The sequence below is a fragment of the Danio aesculapii genome, chromosome 1, assembly GCF_903798145.1.
Source record: "Danio aesculapii chromosome 1, fDanAes4.1, whole genome shotgun sequence".
In the NCBI taxonomy this organism is placed as follows: domain Eukaryota; kingdom Metazoa; phylum Chordata; class Actinopteri; order Cypriniformes; family Danionidae; genus Danio; species Danio aesculapii.
Window position 1 is genome coordinate 7,655,795 of NC_079435.1, and position 19,488 is coordinate 7,675,282.

The window sequence follows — 19,488 nt, forward strand, 5'->3', positions numbered from 1 at the left end:
TCGCCCATCTTTCTACTGTTACTAGTACTATTGATATGAATGGGGTGACACGGTGGCTCAGTGGTTAGCATCACAGCAAGAAGGCCACTGGTTCGAGCCCCAGTTGGCATTTCTTTGTGGAGTTTGCATGTTCTCCCCATGTTGGCGTGGGTTTTCCACAGTCCAAACACATGCGCTATAGATGAATTGAATAAACTGGCTGTAGTGTATGTGTGTGAATGAGTGTGTTTGGATGTTTCCCAATACTGGATTGCAGCTGGAAGGGCATTCGCTGTGTAAAACATATGCTGGATAAGTTGACGGTTCATTCGGCTGTGGCGACCCCTGATATAAAGGGACTAAGCTGAAGGAAAATGAATGAATGAATGAATGAATGAGTGGTGTGTTCAGTGTTTCAAAATTAATTATTCTTTTATTTAAAGCAATGTTATATCAGCTTTTTTAAGACAGAATGACTATACTTTTAAATGGAGTGATTTTTTAATAAAGAAAATACGCTTTTGCCTCTTAAAGTGATGTAGTATGCGTATATGTTATTTTCCAGCAGTGGTCTATCTGGACCTAACCTTCCTTGAGTCTAACTTCTGCGGATTAACCCATTTAACTTTCATAATCAGAAGTCATTTCAAGGTAAACACATAATTAATGAAAAAACACAAGGGTCATGACCTCAATATTTTCATCAGAAAGTAATTGGAATGCAAAAACTGAACACAAAACAACCAAGTGACGTCGTCCAACGAGGAAAGTGGATGTGTTTACAGTTGTGAGAAAAATACTACAAACACGCATGAAGATTCTGATGGTTTATCAATTAGCAGCAGGATAAATGAGAGCAGGAATGTGAACTGAGGAAGTGAAAAGGATGTGATGTTGACTTGAAAATCCTCTGAAGGACACGTGCAGCAAATTACATTGATTTCACAGTGAATGAAGCACAAATACACTACACTACACTACACTCCACAACACTACACAACACACACATACACACAACTGTAAACAAACGCGCTCATTCATTGTGTCTGTTTGAAAGCCATGAGGATCAAACCCTCAGGCTCACAGTAGCAGTTTTGTTGTTGTTGTTGTTTTGGAATAATGTTGGAGAGAAACGCAAAAGCACATACAAGTATGAGAATACATTTCAATGCATAAACTACGGGATGTGCAAAAATAAAATGATAAAAATACCTGATGTGCAGTTCATTTAGTAAAAAGGAGAAAAAGAGCTGCGGTGTTTTCTCATGCAGTGATTAGTAGCATTTTTGTGATAATCTGCACTAGTTTTCACAGGAAGTGACAAATATATGCTATTCCATTATTTGTTTGGAGAAAGTTCATTTATTCATTAATTTTCCTTCGGTTTAGTCCCTTATTTATCAGTGGTTGCCACAGCGGAATGAACCGCCAACTATTCCAGCATATGTTTTACGCAGCGGATGCCCTTCCAGCCGCAATACAGTACTGGGAAACACGCAAACACTCTCATTCACACACACACTCATACACTACAGCCAATTTAGTTTCTTCAATTCACCTATAGCGCATGTGTTTGGACTGTGGGGGAAATCAGAGCACCCGGACGAAACCCACGCCAACATTGGGAGAACTTGCAAACTAGGGTTGGGCTGATAGACGATGCCATCGTCCACCACTGATGGTCAATAGACAACATGATGCTGAGCCGGCATCGCCAATCCTCCGCCCCGCCCCCGTAGCAAACCCGCTCGCGAAAAATACACACTTAGGCCCCGTTTAGTTTTAAAATGGCATTTTATAACGAAAATGATCCACATCCACCCTGTGTTTTACCTAGCATTTCTGAACAGCACTCCGTCAGCTGAAAACGCACATCACCTGACCACACACACAGCCACACACACACTGTCATGCACTCGTCTGAGCTCCAGAGAGCAGTCCATGTCGGACAGTTTATCAACGATGTGGCGCTGGATGGCGTTTCACTATATTTGTTAAACGTGATATTTAATTAATCTTGTCTCTATTTAACAACTCTTCGGTCTTTTGAATCTATCAGGTAACGTGTCACAGCGTCAGTACACTGCTTCAATCTTTGACTTTCACACTTAGTTTGAATTTTAGTGAAAACCTCAGATACTGTTGGCACCTTTTTTACCGACCAAGTTTGTCGACGCCATTATAACGACACAGATCACAAAGTCCCGTGGACAAAAAGTGATTGACATGTGGTAATATGTGTGTAACTTTATTTATTTATGATTTGGTTATGGGTAAAACAAAGACCATACGGGTCAGGTAGCTGAAACGGTAGGCTACAAACTATTAATTCGTTATGAATTAATTAATTACTCATAAATAATTAATTACTACTCCGCCTATGTACTACCTCCACCTATTAAGTACTACCTCCGACGATGCCATCGGCCATTGCGATGTTTCACATTAGACATGCCAAATTGGTCGACATCACCCAACCCTAATGCAAACTCCACACAGAAACGACAACTGGCCCAGCCGGGACTCGAACAAGCGACTTTTTTGCTGTGAGGGAACAGTTCAAACCACTGAGCCACCATGCCGCCCTTGGAGAAAGTTATGGGTTCGCTTATTTTGCATCTTTTGTGCACTCAGATTTAATATTTTAAGTGAGCGGATGCTATGCTCATGCACTGCAACTATATTCATGAATTTTTGAAAAAAGCTAGAAACCTGTAACCATTGACTTCCATAGCAGCAAAAACAGATTATACGGAAGTCAATGGTTACAGGTTTCCAACATTGTTCAAAATATCTTCTTTTGTGTTCAGCAGAAAAGTGAAAGATGAGAAAATCATGACAGAAATGTCATTTTTAAGTGAATAATCCCTTTAATATTATGCAATAAAGCAAGGTAAATACATTCATGAGTTGTATTTACAAAAAAAAGTGCCAATTATTTCAGACTGACAGGAGAAACAATGCATGGATATATGGAAGGCTGTATATATAACCTCAGCAAACACCACTAATGATGAAACATCAGCATCTTGCTGTTTTCCACTCTCCGAATGAGCTCTGAATCGCATACAATTGTGGTTAAAGCAGGGCCAACAAAAGCAGCTGAGCGGGGCTTAAAGGTGAACGCGGTGCTCGGGCTGATAATTAGACGTCGAGGGACAGAAATGGCAGCTGGATTTACCTGTCTGCAGGTGCTCGGGCCAAACGGACGCTCTGAATAAAGCACACATGATGATAATAATTGCTTAGCAGGGCTTGATCTATGGGAGCTGCAGTCGGGGAATGTGTGTGTTTCACCGCTGTTAATGATCTCAGATTCTTCAATGGCCAAACTCACACACATCCAAGCTTACGACCATCAGATGGAGATGAAAACACGTCTATGCTAATATCTGAAGACTCTCAGAGATAATGGTAAAGCTCTTGGGGAAAAAAGCGAGAACAAGAAACAAAGAGGGAATTAAGCGGGGAGTTTTTTTCAGCGTCTTGTTTTGCTGAGAGAAAACAAGCTCGCAAATGGTTTACGCTTGTCAACACTTGTTTCGCCTCAAGCGCTGGGAATGGACAAAAAAAACTGAAATCTGAATCCGTTTGATTGAAATTGTGGGGGGAAATCTTACTGTGAAATACATGTTTTTCTTTAATATGCAGTGGGTAAAAATATTGGCACCCATGAAAACTCTGTTAAGTGAAATATCTCTAAAATAGGACAGTTTTTAACCCATCAGAATGGGATTTTTCTGTTGAACACAAAAGAAGATATTTTGAAGAATGTTAAATTGATATCCATTGACTTTCATAGTAGGAAAAAGTGCACAATGGAAGTCAGTGGTTACCATTTATTCCATGTCTTTTCCAGGACTTTCAAGTCAATTTTTATGACCAAATGTTTCATGTAATGTCTACGTACATGGATATTTGTCAAACTATTTTTAGAAGATGTTAATAGTTTGTTGAACAAGTAATAGTAGGTAAAACTACTTCTATTGTAAAGCTGCGATCACACTGCACTTTTCACTCCATAGACTTCCATTTATAGGCATGCGAACGCGACAGACCTAAAACACAAGCACATGCGACAAGTTTCACATTTCACAGCATTCAAGTTCAAGCTCGGTAAATTCTTACCTGTGAAATAACATCAGGTAATTGCGTTAGACCAATAGAAGATAATATAAAATAAGAAATTTTATATATGAAGCAATCGCTCACTTTTATCAACGTCTGATCATATTGTTTAATACCACCGCTTTTCGTAGCGCCGTACGACAGAATTTTGCAAGCACAATGTCTAGTGTGACTGCAGCTTAAGTCGCTTTGAACAAAAACGTCTGCTAAATGACTAAATGTAAATTTAATTTCCATGACTTTTCCAAAACCCTGTGGGTTTTTCTGTTTTTCCAAAACTTTCCCATGCCTGGAAAACGCCATGTGAAAATTCCATGACTTTTCCAGGTTTTCCATGACTTATGAACCCTGTTAATAGTCAGACAAAAACTAAAGCATTAAAAATTAGGATAATAGTCAAGAATTTCCATCAAACAGAGATTTCCGGAGATTGCAAAATGTGTTCCAGGAGGTCCCTTTTTTTTTTAAGCAGTTTTTGTTTTCACGAATCCACCAGAGGGTGCTGTGTACGCTTTTTGAGATCTCAAATTTCTCTCGCGAATGTCATTTGCGCCGAAAGTTCTCGCGTAAATCCACCAGAGACCGCTGTAGACTGACCAATCCCCCACCTCCTTCCCTAAACCCAACTGATAGTGTTTTTAAAAGCAATGCAGAAAAAGAAAAGCCCTGGCAGCCATCTGAATTTTACCATGTTTTCAGATTTTACCACGTTTTCACCCTGTGATTTACTTATTTATTAATTTTTTGCCTTTTGTTTTTGTTTTACCAGCTTTCTGGAACCATTCTTTGCTAGACTCGAACCCCATCCTCATGGTCAACTCCTCTCTGCGTCTCAAGTCCGCCAACATACATGACAAGCTACTGGGCAAACTGGTAATAGTGGAAAAGCCATCTAAATGGAGGTAAGCGTCAGCTGGTAGTGCTAAAAAAAAAACAGAATCCGCTGGCGGCTTCATACCACCCCATATCATTCACTTTAAAAACGAAATGCAGCTAGACGTACCTCTGGCTACATAATTCACACTCTACAGAAATATTTACGGAGGTACGTTTTCACAATGAGCCTGTGTTGAAGAAAACTAGGTAAATTCTAGAACTTACAGATGTTATTTACATCACTTCTAATGTATATTTGTAGACTTTAAGATGCATTTCCTTAAATATAAAAGACTATTTCTGATTTCCATTTGGACTTGTAATGGTACAATCAGTCAATTAAACAATTGAAGTTTACTTGCTTATTTGCTTTTTCAAAGCAGCTTCACAAAAGATGCACATCATTACATTATAGTCAAAACGTTTAAGGAGTTGTGTATAGGGTAGGTAAATAAAGCATATTTCAATCCCAAATGAATAAATTCCCAAACATTTCCTGCTGAATGTTAACTTTTACTGCATCATCCACATCAACAACACATCGGACTCAACCCTATAGACACCAATCGGCATCTTCATAAAAACCCTGTATTTCCATCACTGGAGTGTATTACTGACTGCTGCGCTCTTGTTCTTTTCACCTTGCATCTCCATTTGTCTCAGATTTCCTCTGTAAGGCTCAGGTAACAGCGAGATGGAGGTAAAATGAAGGAAAGCAGGAGAGGGAGAGGACAGCCGCTCTCCTTTGAAGTGTTAAACATCCTTGAATAATTTAGTGCAGGCTAAGTATAGCTCTAAAACAGCCATTTCCATCTCTGAAATAAACCCGCGCGCAGCATCTCGCTCATACGGCCTTTTTTCCCCGACTCCTTCTTCTAAACAATCCTGGTTTCATCCAATTCTGCTCTTGAACTGGTTTTTCTAGAAGCGTCAGGGATCTTATTATGAGTCAGGGGATTCATATCACAGTAGAACAGCCTGCGTTTGTGAGACTTACATACAGACAATTTACACTGAACCACTGTATACATCTGACTTCATACTGACCACAAATTATCACTGGTATATTTAAGGAATTGTTCCAAATACTGTCACCGTTTAAGTATGAAACAAACTAAATTAATGTACGAAAGAAGGAAAAGTATATTTGGTGGTGAGTAAATTATGACAATATAATTTTGTGAAGAACTAAGTATTGAACACGTCACCTTTTTTCTCGGAAAACATATTTCTAAAGGGTGTTGACTTAAAATTTTTAACTGGATGTTGGTAACAATCAAATAAATCCATTTATGCAAAGAAAACAAAACTTTTCAGTTTACAAATGAAGTTATGTGTAATAAAATGAAATGACAGCGAGAAAAAGTATTGAACACATGAAGAAAGGGAGGTGTAGAAAGGCAGTGAAAGCCCAGACAGCAGCTGAAATCACTCAGTAGGTCTTCAGCGACCCTCTGCTCTTCCTTACTGTAAATGAATATCAGCTGCTTCAGTCCAACATCTGCATTAGCAGGAGGATGAAGATGAAACCAGGGTGGACATTTCAGCAAGACAATGATCCAAAACACAGCCAAGGAAACTCTCAAATGCTTTCAGAGAAAGAAAATCAAACTGTGGAATGGCCCAACCAATCACCTGACCTGAATCCAATAGAAAATACACAATAAAGAGCAGATTTGATAGTCGAGACCCACAGAACCATTAAGATTTAACACTCTGTTGAAGTCTGTGAAAAAAACTCACACCTGAGCAATGCATGTTACTTCATTCTCTATATGAGAGGCGTCTTTAAGCTGCCATCACCAAAAAAGCCTTTTATAGCAAGTATTAAATACGTTTCAGACTTATTTAACACCAGTTTGTCTCAATAAGATATTTTAGAATGTTTTTCAATGTTTTTTTAAGTGCAGATCCAGTTTTGGTACTGTGATGCATGTACTCTGGGACTGTGACATGATTAAGACATACTGGAAAGAAATCCACAAATTAGTTCAGAAGATTATTGGTGAACCTTTTGCCCTATCTCCAGCTGTTTATCTTCAGAAGTGTAAAACTGCTGAACACCTTAGTCATGGACTAGAATTGTATTACAGCTTTGTACGTATTTAGCAGTGGTGCAACGGTTCAATCTACTCACGGTTCGGTATGTATCACGGTTTCACGGTCACGGTTTCGGTATGTTTAGAAAAAAATAGCTACAGAAAAATTCAAAGAACAATATACATATTTATTGGGTAACAAACACCTGACAATAAAACCGGCTTCACACATAGGACTGTATATTTGCATCTTCTCTCATTAATTAAATTAAAGTAGGCTATTTGGACAATTGTATGTTCAAATAAAATGATTAAAAAATGAAGTACATTTCACCTTTTTCTATTTTACATCTCGACTCAACAGTCTCAACCAGTTATGCAGATCATAATTACGTGCACATCTTAATAATAAACACATCTTAATAATTGTGCACTTTTAGATTGATTACTTCCTTTACATGATGCTTGCATTACCAAGGCAACAACGCATATTTATTAACAATCATTCCAGAGTGTTCTGTTATCACTTATCAGCACCATCGTAACAAATGAAACTTAAGCAAGGAGAGAGCGTTCGGCTCTTCTCACTTAATTCAGCGGGAACACTCAGTCAAGAAGAAACATTCCCAAACATTTCCTGTTGCATTCTAACTTTTACTGCATCCTCCACATCAACAACACATCGGACTCAACCCTATAGACACCAATCAGCATCTTCTTAAAAACCCTGTATTTCCATCACTGGAGTGTATTACTGACTGCTGCGCTCTTGTTCTTTTCACCTTGCATCTCCATTTGTCTCAGATTTCCTCTGTAAGGCTCAGGTAACAGCGAGACGGAGGTAAAATGAAGGAAAGCAGGAGAAAATTTTCTTTGCAGACAGCGGGTAAACAGAATGAATGAATAAATAGTGGGAGCGATTGGGTGCAGAATAACCCCCAACAGGAGCATGACTGAAGTAACAGACCTGCGCAAACTATAGGATGTATGTCCGAGTCCAAATGGGATACTTCTTGGTCTGGACACGGAACATCAATCCACCTATTAGTGACCACTGATCTAGGCTATCTTTGCAACGACAAAAAAATAAATGAATTAATTTAAAAAATCAGCACTTGTTATTTTTTTGTGTCTGTCTGAATTTTCGGAGTGCCTGTTGAAACACTCACGGCAATGGTTTGTTTTTTGCCCTTACCCCCCCATTTGTGCTGTATCCCTTTCACTTGTCTTACTGAAACACACAGAAACTCCACACTCAGCGACATGTGAGGAAACGTGATTTCAACAACAGATTTAAATACTAAGAGGTGATTGGACAGGTCTTTGCACGTGCATGTGAAAGGTAATTGGATTTGAAAGCATACATAAGCGAAACCGTTTTGCTTTGTTGCAGTTGTTTTATTACCAAACCAATATTAATAATGCATATTTTGAACCGCGGGTCACAGGGCGCACCGAACGGTGGGAGAACCACGAGACGATATGATTTTATTTTTTACAGAGAACCGTTGCATTTCTAGTATTTAGCAAGAAAATGTTTTCTGTTGTTGTGGTCGTCTCCTAACATTCCTTCAGTTAATATGTGGATAAATCAGACTGCCATTTTCTTACCCTTAGAAAAACTGACGTATGACTTTCTGGCATATCTGGAATCCTCTGTGGGAGTTTTTGGAGAATGTATATTGAAAGACTATTTTTATTTAATTAATTAATCGATACATTTTTTGTTAATTTTACCCTTCACAAAGAACTAGAATTACTAGCCAATGTACAATTGTATAATAGATGGCTATTTTGGTGTATATCAGTAGTAGGGAACCTATGGCTCTCGAGCCACATGTGGCTCTTTGACCAAAAATACGTGGTTCTCCAGCTGTTCTGCTTCAATATTATTTTACCATTTAAGAAACTATAACTATCACTAAAAATCAGTTTCCTATCAAAAATACAATTACAATCCACTTTTAAATTGTGATTTTATACAGCACAAAGAATAAGAATTGCGACACCACTAAAGAGCAAACAACTTGCATTTCTACGGTGAGTGGTGATGGAGAAAATAAAAATACTATAAATTGTTCTTCATTCATGGACTTGCTCAACACGTGATGCTACATATTGTTTTTTTTTTTTGAGTTGTGCATGGACATAAATTAAGGTTTTGTTTAAACCTGTATTATTTATCGTAATATTATAAATAATAATATAGTAATAGTAGTAATACTATAAATATTTTTAGTATTTTGGCAAATGCATTTTTAAAGAAGCATTTTGGGATATATATATACATCCAATGGCTCTTTAAAAAAATGCATTTGCTAAAAAAAATCAGAAATGGCTCTTCGCTGAAAAAAGGTTCCCAACCCCTGGTGTATATGATGACATGAGACACCTATACCACTGTTCTGTCATTGCAAATCTTCAAATAAAAATAATAATAATAAATAAATAAATAAATAAATAAATAAATAAATAAATAAATACGTTTCAGTAGTTCAGTATTTTCTCCTTCTGGTATTTCGTTGTTATTACACATAACTCATTTTTCAGATTTTTTGGTTTTGTAATATTTTTATGTTTGTATTGTTTGGGTTTTACTAAAATCTGCTTCAATTCCATGTCAACAACTGCTTCAGAAGTATTATTCCCAGAAAAAACATAATGTGTTTAATACTTCCCCTACTGTATACACTGTAATAAATGCTGGGTTCCACACAATCGATTCGTGTTGGAGCTACAGAAAGGAATTAGGTAACTTATAAGTTATTACAAATTGAAATGGACTGAACATAAAACAATTAAGTTGTCCCCAAAAAACCTCAAGAACTGTGTTGTTACAGCTCATTTTAAGTTTCATAAACTAATTTCGAGAGGAGCACGTGATATGATTGAGCACGTCTGGCCACTCATCTGTAATCAGTAATAATCCAATCAGAGTGATCCTAGTTTACTATAAATGGATCATTTTCTCCCTACTGTTCTATCTTCGATTGGAAGAATCCCCCCTTCCACCCCATCTCCTCCTTTTCCTCCCTTTTCTAAAGGGGGAGCTCTTGAGACCTACCTGATCTCGGATCTCCTGATATGCTTATCGACCGGGCGGGAGCCCTGGGCTCAAATATCTCCGAGCTCAGGGTTCTCTCCCGGGACAGCATGCCAAACCTGCTTTATACGCCAAGCATATCTGAGTGGGAACTCTTGAAATAGCATTTTAAACAAAAAGCAAACGTGATTGTTTTAGTGTATGCAGCAGTTTTGGTGCCTCTGCAATACTTTTCTCTCCTTCTTTACTGTTTCCCAGCGTCCTCTGCTCGCTCTGAAGTCTTACCTGCAGGTGTCCTCCTGAATGTAGAGGCCGATGAGCTGCTTCGGGATGCTGAAGGACAGTGTACACTCCGCCATCTGTTCCCGCACCAGCATCCATTTACTGTCCACCGTCTGAAACCGGTAGACCTTGCACACTGCGTTCTGAAACACTGACGGACAGAGAAACAGAGCCAGAGATTAAAGTCAGAATCAAATGGAACTTGTGATAGTCTTTTCTATCCTACTCTAACATGTATCTGACAGCCATTGTCCACCAAGACAGTTTGAGTGTTGGTTTGGAACCAAATTTCAAATCGGTTTGGAAACACTTTCGTTTAGCTCACAATTTACAATTTTAACAAACCATTAACTAAGACTACTAGCCAGGGGCGTTGCTAGACATAAAGCTATACTGGGGCACGTATCCCCTTCCCCCATATACATACATACACACTATATATATATATATATATATATATATATATATATATATATATATATATATATATATATATATATATATATATATATATATATATATATATATAAATACACTATATATAAATACACTATATATAAATACACTATATATAAATACACTATTATTCACTATTATTTTGAAGAATAATTATATAATAATAAGAATACTTTTATTTAGAATAAATATAATATACATATGTATATTATATTTATTATAAAGAAAAGTATTATTATTATACAATTATTCTTCAAAATAATCTTAAATGTAACTGGAAAACAATGTTAAGACAACTGGAGTGATATGCTAAGATCATTTAAGAAATTACTTTTGCATAAATATTAATTTCATTTGACTGAAATTCTATTGACAATTAAATAAAATACAAAAAAAGGATGTTATAGGATTATCTGTTGTAGACTTGACACACGGCAGATAATTAGGTTTATTAAGTCTTTACCTCCCTGACTCGTCATCCCTCCTTTTTGCTTCATACAAAATAAATCTATCAGGAGGCATGCTTGGTGAGATCACCATCATATTGTTTAAACTTTAGTTTTGCCCACTTGCAAAACAAAAAAGGCTGTTACGCTGGTTTTACAACGCATGAGCGGCGCGTAACAAGCAGCCTGCTTTTTTGCCGCGCATGTTTACTACCGGGACTCTCAGAAGAAGAGCAGCGCGTGCTAGAGCAGCGCGTGCGAGAGGCGCGCGTGTTATCTGCGCACACGCGGAGATGCGTCAGTTTGCTTTTTGATTACATTGCTTTCACCAGCGTTGGTTCGGTTGCACATAGAGAATAACGTCTTTATTTCGGAATTACCACTCTTAATAAATACATTTGCATATGAAGTAAATCATATCTCAATGCATTTACTGGGGCACTGGAGATTTTCACTGGGGCACGTGCCCCAGTGAATTGGGTCTAGCGACGCCCCTGCTACTAGCTTAATAAACTACTAATGAGCTGTTCATTAATAGTCAGTAAGGTAGCAGCTGGGTTTAGTGAGTAGGATTAGGGATACAGAATAACATCCTACTTTAAAACTACTAAACAGTTCATATCTTAACAATAGTCTTATATATAGTCATAGTCATATATATATATATATAGTCATAAGCATTAATGATGGCATGCTAATAGCTTTCTTTCGAGATATGTCAATGCTCTCTTAAGGGTGGAAACTTGGACAAAGACATGCTAATTTCAAGTATAAACTATTTAATTTCTATTATAGTGTCCCCAAGTGGCCAAACTTTGCAAATTTTCAACTGTAACCTCATATTGAGCTCATTAACTGCACAAAAATATATTTTGCTTTTAAGACTAATAGCTATTTTTAGTTATTTTATCCCATCCCACATCAAACTTTTTGGTGTCCCACCACAAAATAGGACAACAGATTCAGCTCAAACTCTTCTTTAATGTTCAACTGAAGAAAAAAAAAGTTTTTAAAAAAGTGGAGAGACAGTGATAGAGCTAATTTGGTGGATAGAGATGATTAGAAGGCCATGATGAGTAAGGGCTGATGGAGGGAAATTTGGCCAGGACAACGGGGTTACACCCCTTACTCTTTATAAGAAGTGCCATGGGATTTTTAATAAACCACCTCGGTTTAACGTCTCATCCGAAGGAAATACAGTATATAGGATATACATAAGCTAGTGTGCTCCAAAACAGTGACAAAACCTGCGTTTAGAAGATATAAAACAGATATAAATATGTAAAGCTTGTAGTTTTTCACTTTCACCTAAATGGATCAATGATTTTTTTTTTCACGTCACCTCATACTGCAGTTTCTCATTTAATCTTATGACCAATCAAATGCTCTCTAGTATCTCACATGCCCCGCCCCCTTCAAGACGTTTCTCATTTGATGAGCTCAACCACTCACTGGCAGAGCGGTGATAAAACGAATGCTATTGGCTGTTTTTTTGTAAAGGGGAGGAGCTACACTATGTCCCGCCCTCTCTTTGTGTTTCAGTTGAGATTTTGTCAAACATCAAATAAAAAAATGCACATTTCAAAGCACTTCACGGGTGACCTTTAATATTCAGATCCTAGAAACTCTGTGTGCACTGGTTTGGTTAAAATGTGATCAAATCTGACACATGCAGTCAGTATAAGCACACCAGCGCTGTAAAACACTTCAGTCTGCAAGTAATGATTAATACATTTTGAGAGATTTCTATATTAGATTGCTGTAACTTTTCTATATTAGATTGCATGGTGACTTTATGGCATGGTCATTTCTCCATGTGTTTACATGTGATCTTTTTATTTAAGTACTATGAATAACAGCTTTAGATAGCTGCCTATGTGAATATCTAGTTGAAGTCAAAGTTATTCGCCCTCTTGTGATTTTTTAAAATCTTTTTCACATATTTTCCTAATAATGTTTAACAGAGCAAGGAATTTTTCCTATAATATTTTTTCTTCTGGAGAAAGTCTTGTTGTTTTATTTCAGCTAGAATAAAAGCAGTTTTTAATTTTTTTGTCAAAATTTGTAAATTTGTATAAAAAATCAAACAAATTTTACTAAACTATTAGTAGTAGCATACTTTAGCCATATCCTACAAAAAAATGTGCAAAAATTAGTCAGCCTTTCGATTTTTTTCCCATTGGATTGCGACCCCTGGAGTGACTACGTTAGTTAGATTAAAAGACAGCAATAACAATATTTGCAGCAGATCAACTTTTTTTTGGCACTACACTGAAAAAAGTGTTGCATGCAAAACTGTAGCAAACAATTTATTTGTGTTGAATTTAAACAAACAAATTAAATTGAGCAGTGTTCAACTTAATTTGTTTGTTTAAATTCAACCCAAATAAATTGTTTACAACCACTTAACATGAAAAAAATTGAGTAAATCCAAGGAATCATCTTTGAATATTTTTTTTCAGTGTATGATAAGCTTTCTGCCACCTTTTCAGCACTCATGTACACCCCTGAATTATTACCCCGACCCCCCCCCCCCCCCCCGTTTATTATTTTTTCCCCCATTTTCTGTTTAACAGAGAAAAGATTTCCCCAACACATTTCTAAATATAAAAGTTTTAATAACTAATTTCTAATAACTGATTTATTTTCTCTTTGCCATGATGACAGTAAATAATATTTGACTAGATATTTTTCAAGACACTTCTATACAGCTTAAAGTGACATTTAAAGACTTAACTAGGTTAATTAGGTTAACTAGATGATGAAACCAATGATGGTTTTTATTAAAAAATATATATATACAGCTTAAAGGGGGTAATAATTTTCACCCTTAAAATGGGTTTAAAAAAATGAAAAACTGCTTTTATTCTAGCCAAAATAAAACAAATAAGACTTTCTCCAGAAGAAAAAATATTATCAGACATACTGGAAAAAATTCCTTGCTCTGTTAAACATCATTTGGGAAATATTTAAAAAGAAAAGAAATAAATCAAAGGGTGGGGTGGGGGCGAATAATTCTGACTTCAACTGTACGTATTATAAATTCATAATAATTTAGAAAATGATAACACATTATAAGTGGTGGTATCTGAGTGGTGGTCTTTAAAATTAAACCAATAATGTACTTGCTGTGCTCCAAACATTGTGCCGTTCCTTCTTATTAGCTCTTATCATGATGAAATTAAACAAATTTATACATAACTATTAAATGGAATTGTCAAAATGCTTGTGTTTATATAGGCCTATTGGTGTGTATATTTAACATTAGTATGAGGATAGTGGGGATCGCGAGTCCCTGACATTGTTATTTTGGGGGTCATGGGCTGAAAAGTTTGGGAACCCCTGGTCTACAGAACAAACCATTGTTATACAATGACTTGCCTAATTAAAATAGTTAAGCCTTTAAATGTCACTTTAAGCTGAATACTAGTATCTTAAAAAATATATAGTCAACTATTATGTGCTGTCATCATGGCAAAAATAAAAGTAATCAGTTATTAGAAATGAGCTATTATGATTAGAAATGTGTTGAAAAAGTCTTCTCTCCGTTAAACAGGAGTTGGGGGAAAAATCAATCGGGGGGGGGCTAAGAATTTTGACTTCAAATGTATAACACAAGGCAATTAGACGCAATTTCTTGTGCTCTCTAGTGTCTGTCAGATGTCAGAAACTGCTTTATACGAGCCGCATGTTGACACTACTGTATATCATATAGCTTTTAAAGGGTGGTTTCTACTTTCCACTGCACTACTGAAAGTGCTTAAAGATCTGCTAACTGAAGTCCTGTGAAGAGAGACGGAGGGGAAAGCATTTGTAGATAGCCGTGAATGAGACGGCAGAACGTGTTTAATGCTCTTATCAGAAGTGAGGCGGCGGCGGCAGAACTTATTTCCTCTGCAGCATGAAATCTGGCTTCTCGCTCCACAAGCGATTCGACGGAGCAGACCAGACCCGAGTGGAAATCTGCAAGTGTCACCCGAGCACTTACTTTATGCTTTTCCTCATGCTAAAAAGTGCCGCTTTCATCATTTGTGATCGTTGTGGTTGACAGGGGGAAAAGAGTTTACTGTAACTCCAGTAAGAGCTTAAGGAATGGGTTTTAAAACATGATACAGGTACAGTTGAAGTCACTATTATTTGCCCTCCTGTGAATTTGTTTCTTCTTTTTTTAACAGAGCAAGGAATTTTTCACAGTAGCCGCATTTCCACTATCGGGCCAGTGCGATCCAGGGCTTTAATCGGGCCAGGCCGGGCCAATAGCCCGGGAGGTTGAGGCCGAAATCATGTCGCGTTTCCACTGTCGGGCTAGTTGCTCGCAGCGCGTCATGCAAACACCGCCCCCAGAACGTCCCCCGAATCAAACGTCACACAACCCGTCACACAACCCGCCCACTTCAGCGGGAACAAAAAACTCAAATTATAACCACAAACACAACCTGGCATCACTACGAGAGCTGGAAGATGGAGAACACCGAAGCGATTGCTTTTTTACTGTTTGTGGTCTGTTGGTGTAAGGCCAGACAGCGATCCCTGGATAAGGACATTCGAGTTGTCCTCGAGGTGTCCTCAACTGACCAGTACTGTCTGCTATCCATTTTTTCTTCTTCTTAGTGAGTTGATCAGGCGCGATAGCAAAACAAATGTAAGGGAAGAAAGCATCTTGTCTCCTCATTACCTGACAGGAAAACTCCGCCTTTGTACGTAACCCCGCCCCGAAGCCCCAGTTGGCCCTCCTTGGCCCAAGGGATTCGGCGGGCCGAAAAAGGCCGGACGCTGGCCCCAAGGAAGCCCCGCTTTGGCCCGATTACGCCCCGGAAGTGATAGTGTAAACGCGACTGGCCTTGGCTCGCCCTGGCTCGCTCGCTTTAGGCGCGATAGTGGAAACGCGGCTAGTGTTTCTTATAATATTTTTTCTTCTAGAGAAAGTCTTATTTGTTTTATTTCAGCTAGAATGAAAACAGTTTTTATTTATTTGTTTATTTTTAAGCTCAATATTATTAGCCCCCTTAAGAAATATATTTTTTCTATTGTCTACAGAACAAACCACTGTTGTACAATGACTTGCCTAATTAACCTAGTTAAGCCTTTGACATGTTTATGCACATACTCAAACTAAAATATAGCAACACTAAACTAAAAATAAGATTAAATAAAAAATGGTCATCCAAACGAATGTGTACAATAACATCACAGGTGTAAAACAAAAAAGATATTTAAAATGAAGTCGATTATTAATCTATACCTATAGTCGGAAGGAAAGTTACTTCCGGAGCAGGAATATAATTTAGAAATATTTCACTTTCTTAAATTGTCTAGAAGAGGACCCCCAGTGACTGATTTTCTCTAGCTTAAGAAAATTAATAATGTTTTAATCCGCGGTGAATGGGTAGACGGTGTGGGTGATTTCCAATTAAGTTAAAAATTACATCTTGCCAGGGATGTTTCAAAAGCTACAACAAAAGTCTTATATTTGAGGATAACTTTAATGTTAGAGGACAGAGAAATGATAGAGCTAATATAATATAATGCAATATAATATAATATAATATAATATAATATAATATAATATAATATAATATAGTATAATATAATATAATATAATATAATATAATATAATATAATATAATATAATATAATATAATATAATATAATTTAATATAATATAATATAAAATAATATAATTTAATTTAATTTAATTTAATTTAATATAAAATAATATAATATAATATAAAATAATATAATGTAATATAATATAATATAATATAATATAATAATATAATATAATATAATATAATATAATATAATATAATATAATATAATATAATATAATATAATTTAATATAATATAAAATAATATAATTTAATTTAATTTAATTTAATTTAATTTAATATAAAATAATATAATATAATATAGTATAATATAATATAATATAATATAATATAATATAATATAATATAATATAATATATAAATGCATTAAAATTATTATACTATTATTTTATTTTGCATTTATAAATATTATTGTTATATAATATAATATAATATAATATAATATAATATAATATAATATAATACAATATAATATAATATAATATAATATAATATAATATAATATAATATAATATAATATAATATAATAGAATATAATATAGTATAATATAATATAATATAATATAATATAACATAATATAATATAATATAATATAATATAATAAAATAAATACATTTATCATTATTAATAGGCTTTTATTTTTATTATTTATATATTTATTATATATTTATTATTTTTATATATATATATATATATATATATATATATATATATATATATATATATATATATATATGTTTATTAATATTAGTGTTGTTCATTTTTCTATTTTATTCAACTTAAAAGTGTATAACTTTCACTCCACTGAATTGAAATTTAACCCTAAATCCCCAATAACACACCAAACACTAAATAAATCATAACACAAATAAACAAATAAATAATAGCATTTTAAACTTCTAGATCTGAAAAAGCACATAAAAGCTAGCTCATGCCCACCAAAAAAAAAAAAAAACACCTCATGTAACCCGTCCTCACTGGCAGCACAGACCGCAGAAAGATGATGACAGAGACAGAGACAGATGGACGAATGACCTCCAGAGCAGGAGAAGTGGACAAAAAAAGTCCCCGGTTCTTCAGAGGAGAGGATTAACCTCTGACTCCGCCCTCCAATCCAGAGGCCAATCAGAGCGCAGCGTGTCTCAAGCTCCAGCTCTTAGGGAAATCAGTTTGAGTGTTGAAGCACAGCAGAAGTCAAAGGTCGGGGTGACGAGGACAAATTTCATTAGTCAGTCTTCCAGAAGCGGCACGCAGACTAACATGCTTTGACAAGCAGCTGCGTGACTGAAACAACAGCGCAGCAATGACATTCAGTACGGTTACAGATACGTCAACAAATGAACACCGATACCAGGATAACAGCAAACACCCTGCCGTTTCCCACTTCACCTCCATCCATCACGTCAGAGCAGCTCATAAATAAAGAAATGACCTTCCTGCAGAGTTTCTTTCTCTGAGAACTTTTTCTTTAAGGTCTATTCACTCACTAATGATCAGTTCTTTCAGGACTTTGCAATTGGAAAATATTTACATGCAATTGCATTTAACAAAATGGCCAAGAACATGCTGCAAAATACAGAGGAACTTGAAATTATTCTTAAATGAAACCATCTATTCTGGGTTATTCAGTCATTCATTTTCCTTTGGCTAATATCTTATTTATCAGAGGTCGTCACTGCGAAATAAACCACTAACTATTCCAGCCTTCCAGCCACAACCCAGTACTGGAGAACACCCAGAGATGCTCAAACTCTCAAGAACATGCAAACTCCACACAGAAATGCCAACTGGCCCAGCCGGGACTCGAACCAGCAACCTTCTTGCTGTGAGGTGACTACTGAGCCAACCGTGCCGCATAATTTTCACTACTTTAAACTTGTAATGACTTTATATGCTCTACATAGTGAGAATACATACATAAAATAAGCAAATAGGCAATATAAAATAGGCAGTGTTGGGGAAAGTTACTTTTAAATGTAATGCATTACAATCATGTTCTAAATGTGTCAGTTACTTTAATAAAAGAAGTGTGTTACTTTACTTTTGCATTATTAGTATTATTTTTTCATCTTGGCTGGGCTTTTTTGTATATATTTATTATTTAAAAACATATTTGTGAAAAATGTAAAGCCGCTTTACACAAAAGGTGAAATTTTAGACCAAATGCATCAAAAAAGCTTGCATTTTAGTTATTTATTCTAAAGGTCCTGTGACGTCTTTTGAAATTAGGGTTGCACGATTAATCAAAATCGAATCGCAATAGCAATTTGAAACGTTGCGATTAGTTAATCGCAAGAGGCTGCGATATGAAATATATATGTACTATATCATTTCGCCCACCCAGAGCAAATGTGTGACTGCCGTCTGTGTGTGACAGTCTTACTAGCCAATTGAGTGAGCACACTTTCGTTCTGCCCAATCAGAATTGCGCAACTGAACTATGCGGAACGCCCACAATAAAAAGAAAAAAGAAAACAAACAGGAAAGCGCAGACAAGTGGGAAGACGTCTGCCTCTTCAAAAGCATTATTAAACGAAATAATATCAAAGAAAAACAGGACATTGGTAATATGGTAATATTTAGATTTTTGAGCTGAAGCTTGACTAAAAAATTAAATCATACATCAAA

General features: G+C 36.0%; 1 protein-coding gene across 4 annotated transcripts in view; it reads right to left on the reverse strand.

The window, feature by feature from the left end:
- Positions 1 to 19,488, reverse strand: part of inpp4b (inositol polyphosphate-4-phosphatase type II B) — a 333,119-nt gene that overhangs the window by 150,830 nt on the left and 162,801 nt on the right. For all 4 annotated transcript variants that reach the window (XM_056456463.1, XM_056456462.1, XM_056456465.1 and 1 more), the window contains one exon: positions 10,351 to 10,498. In XM_056456463.1, the coding sequence (XP_056312438.1) occupies positions 10,351 to 10,498 (148 nt within the window). The remainder of the gene's footprint in view (positions 1 to 10,350; positions 10,499 to 19,488) is intronic.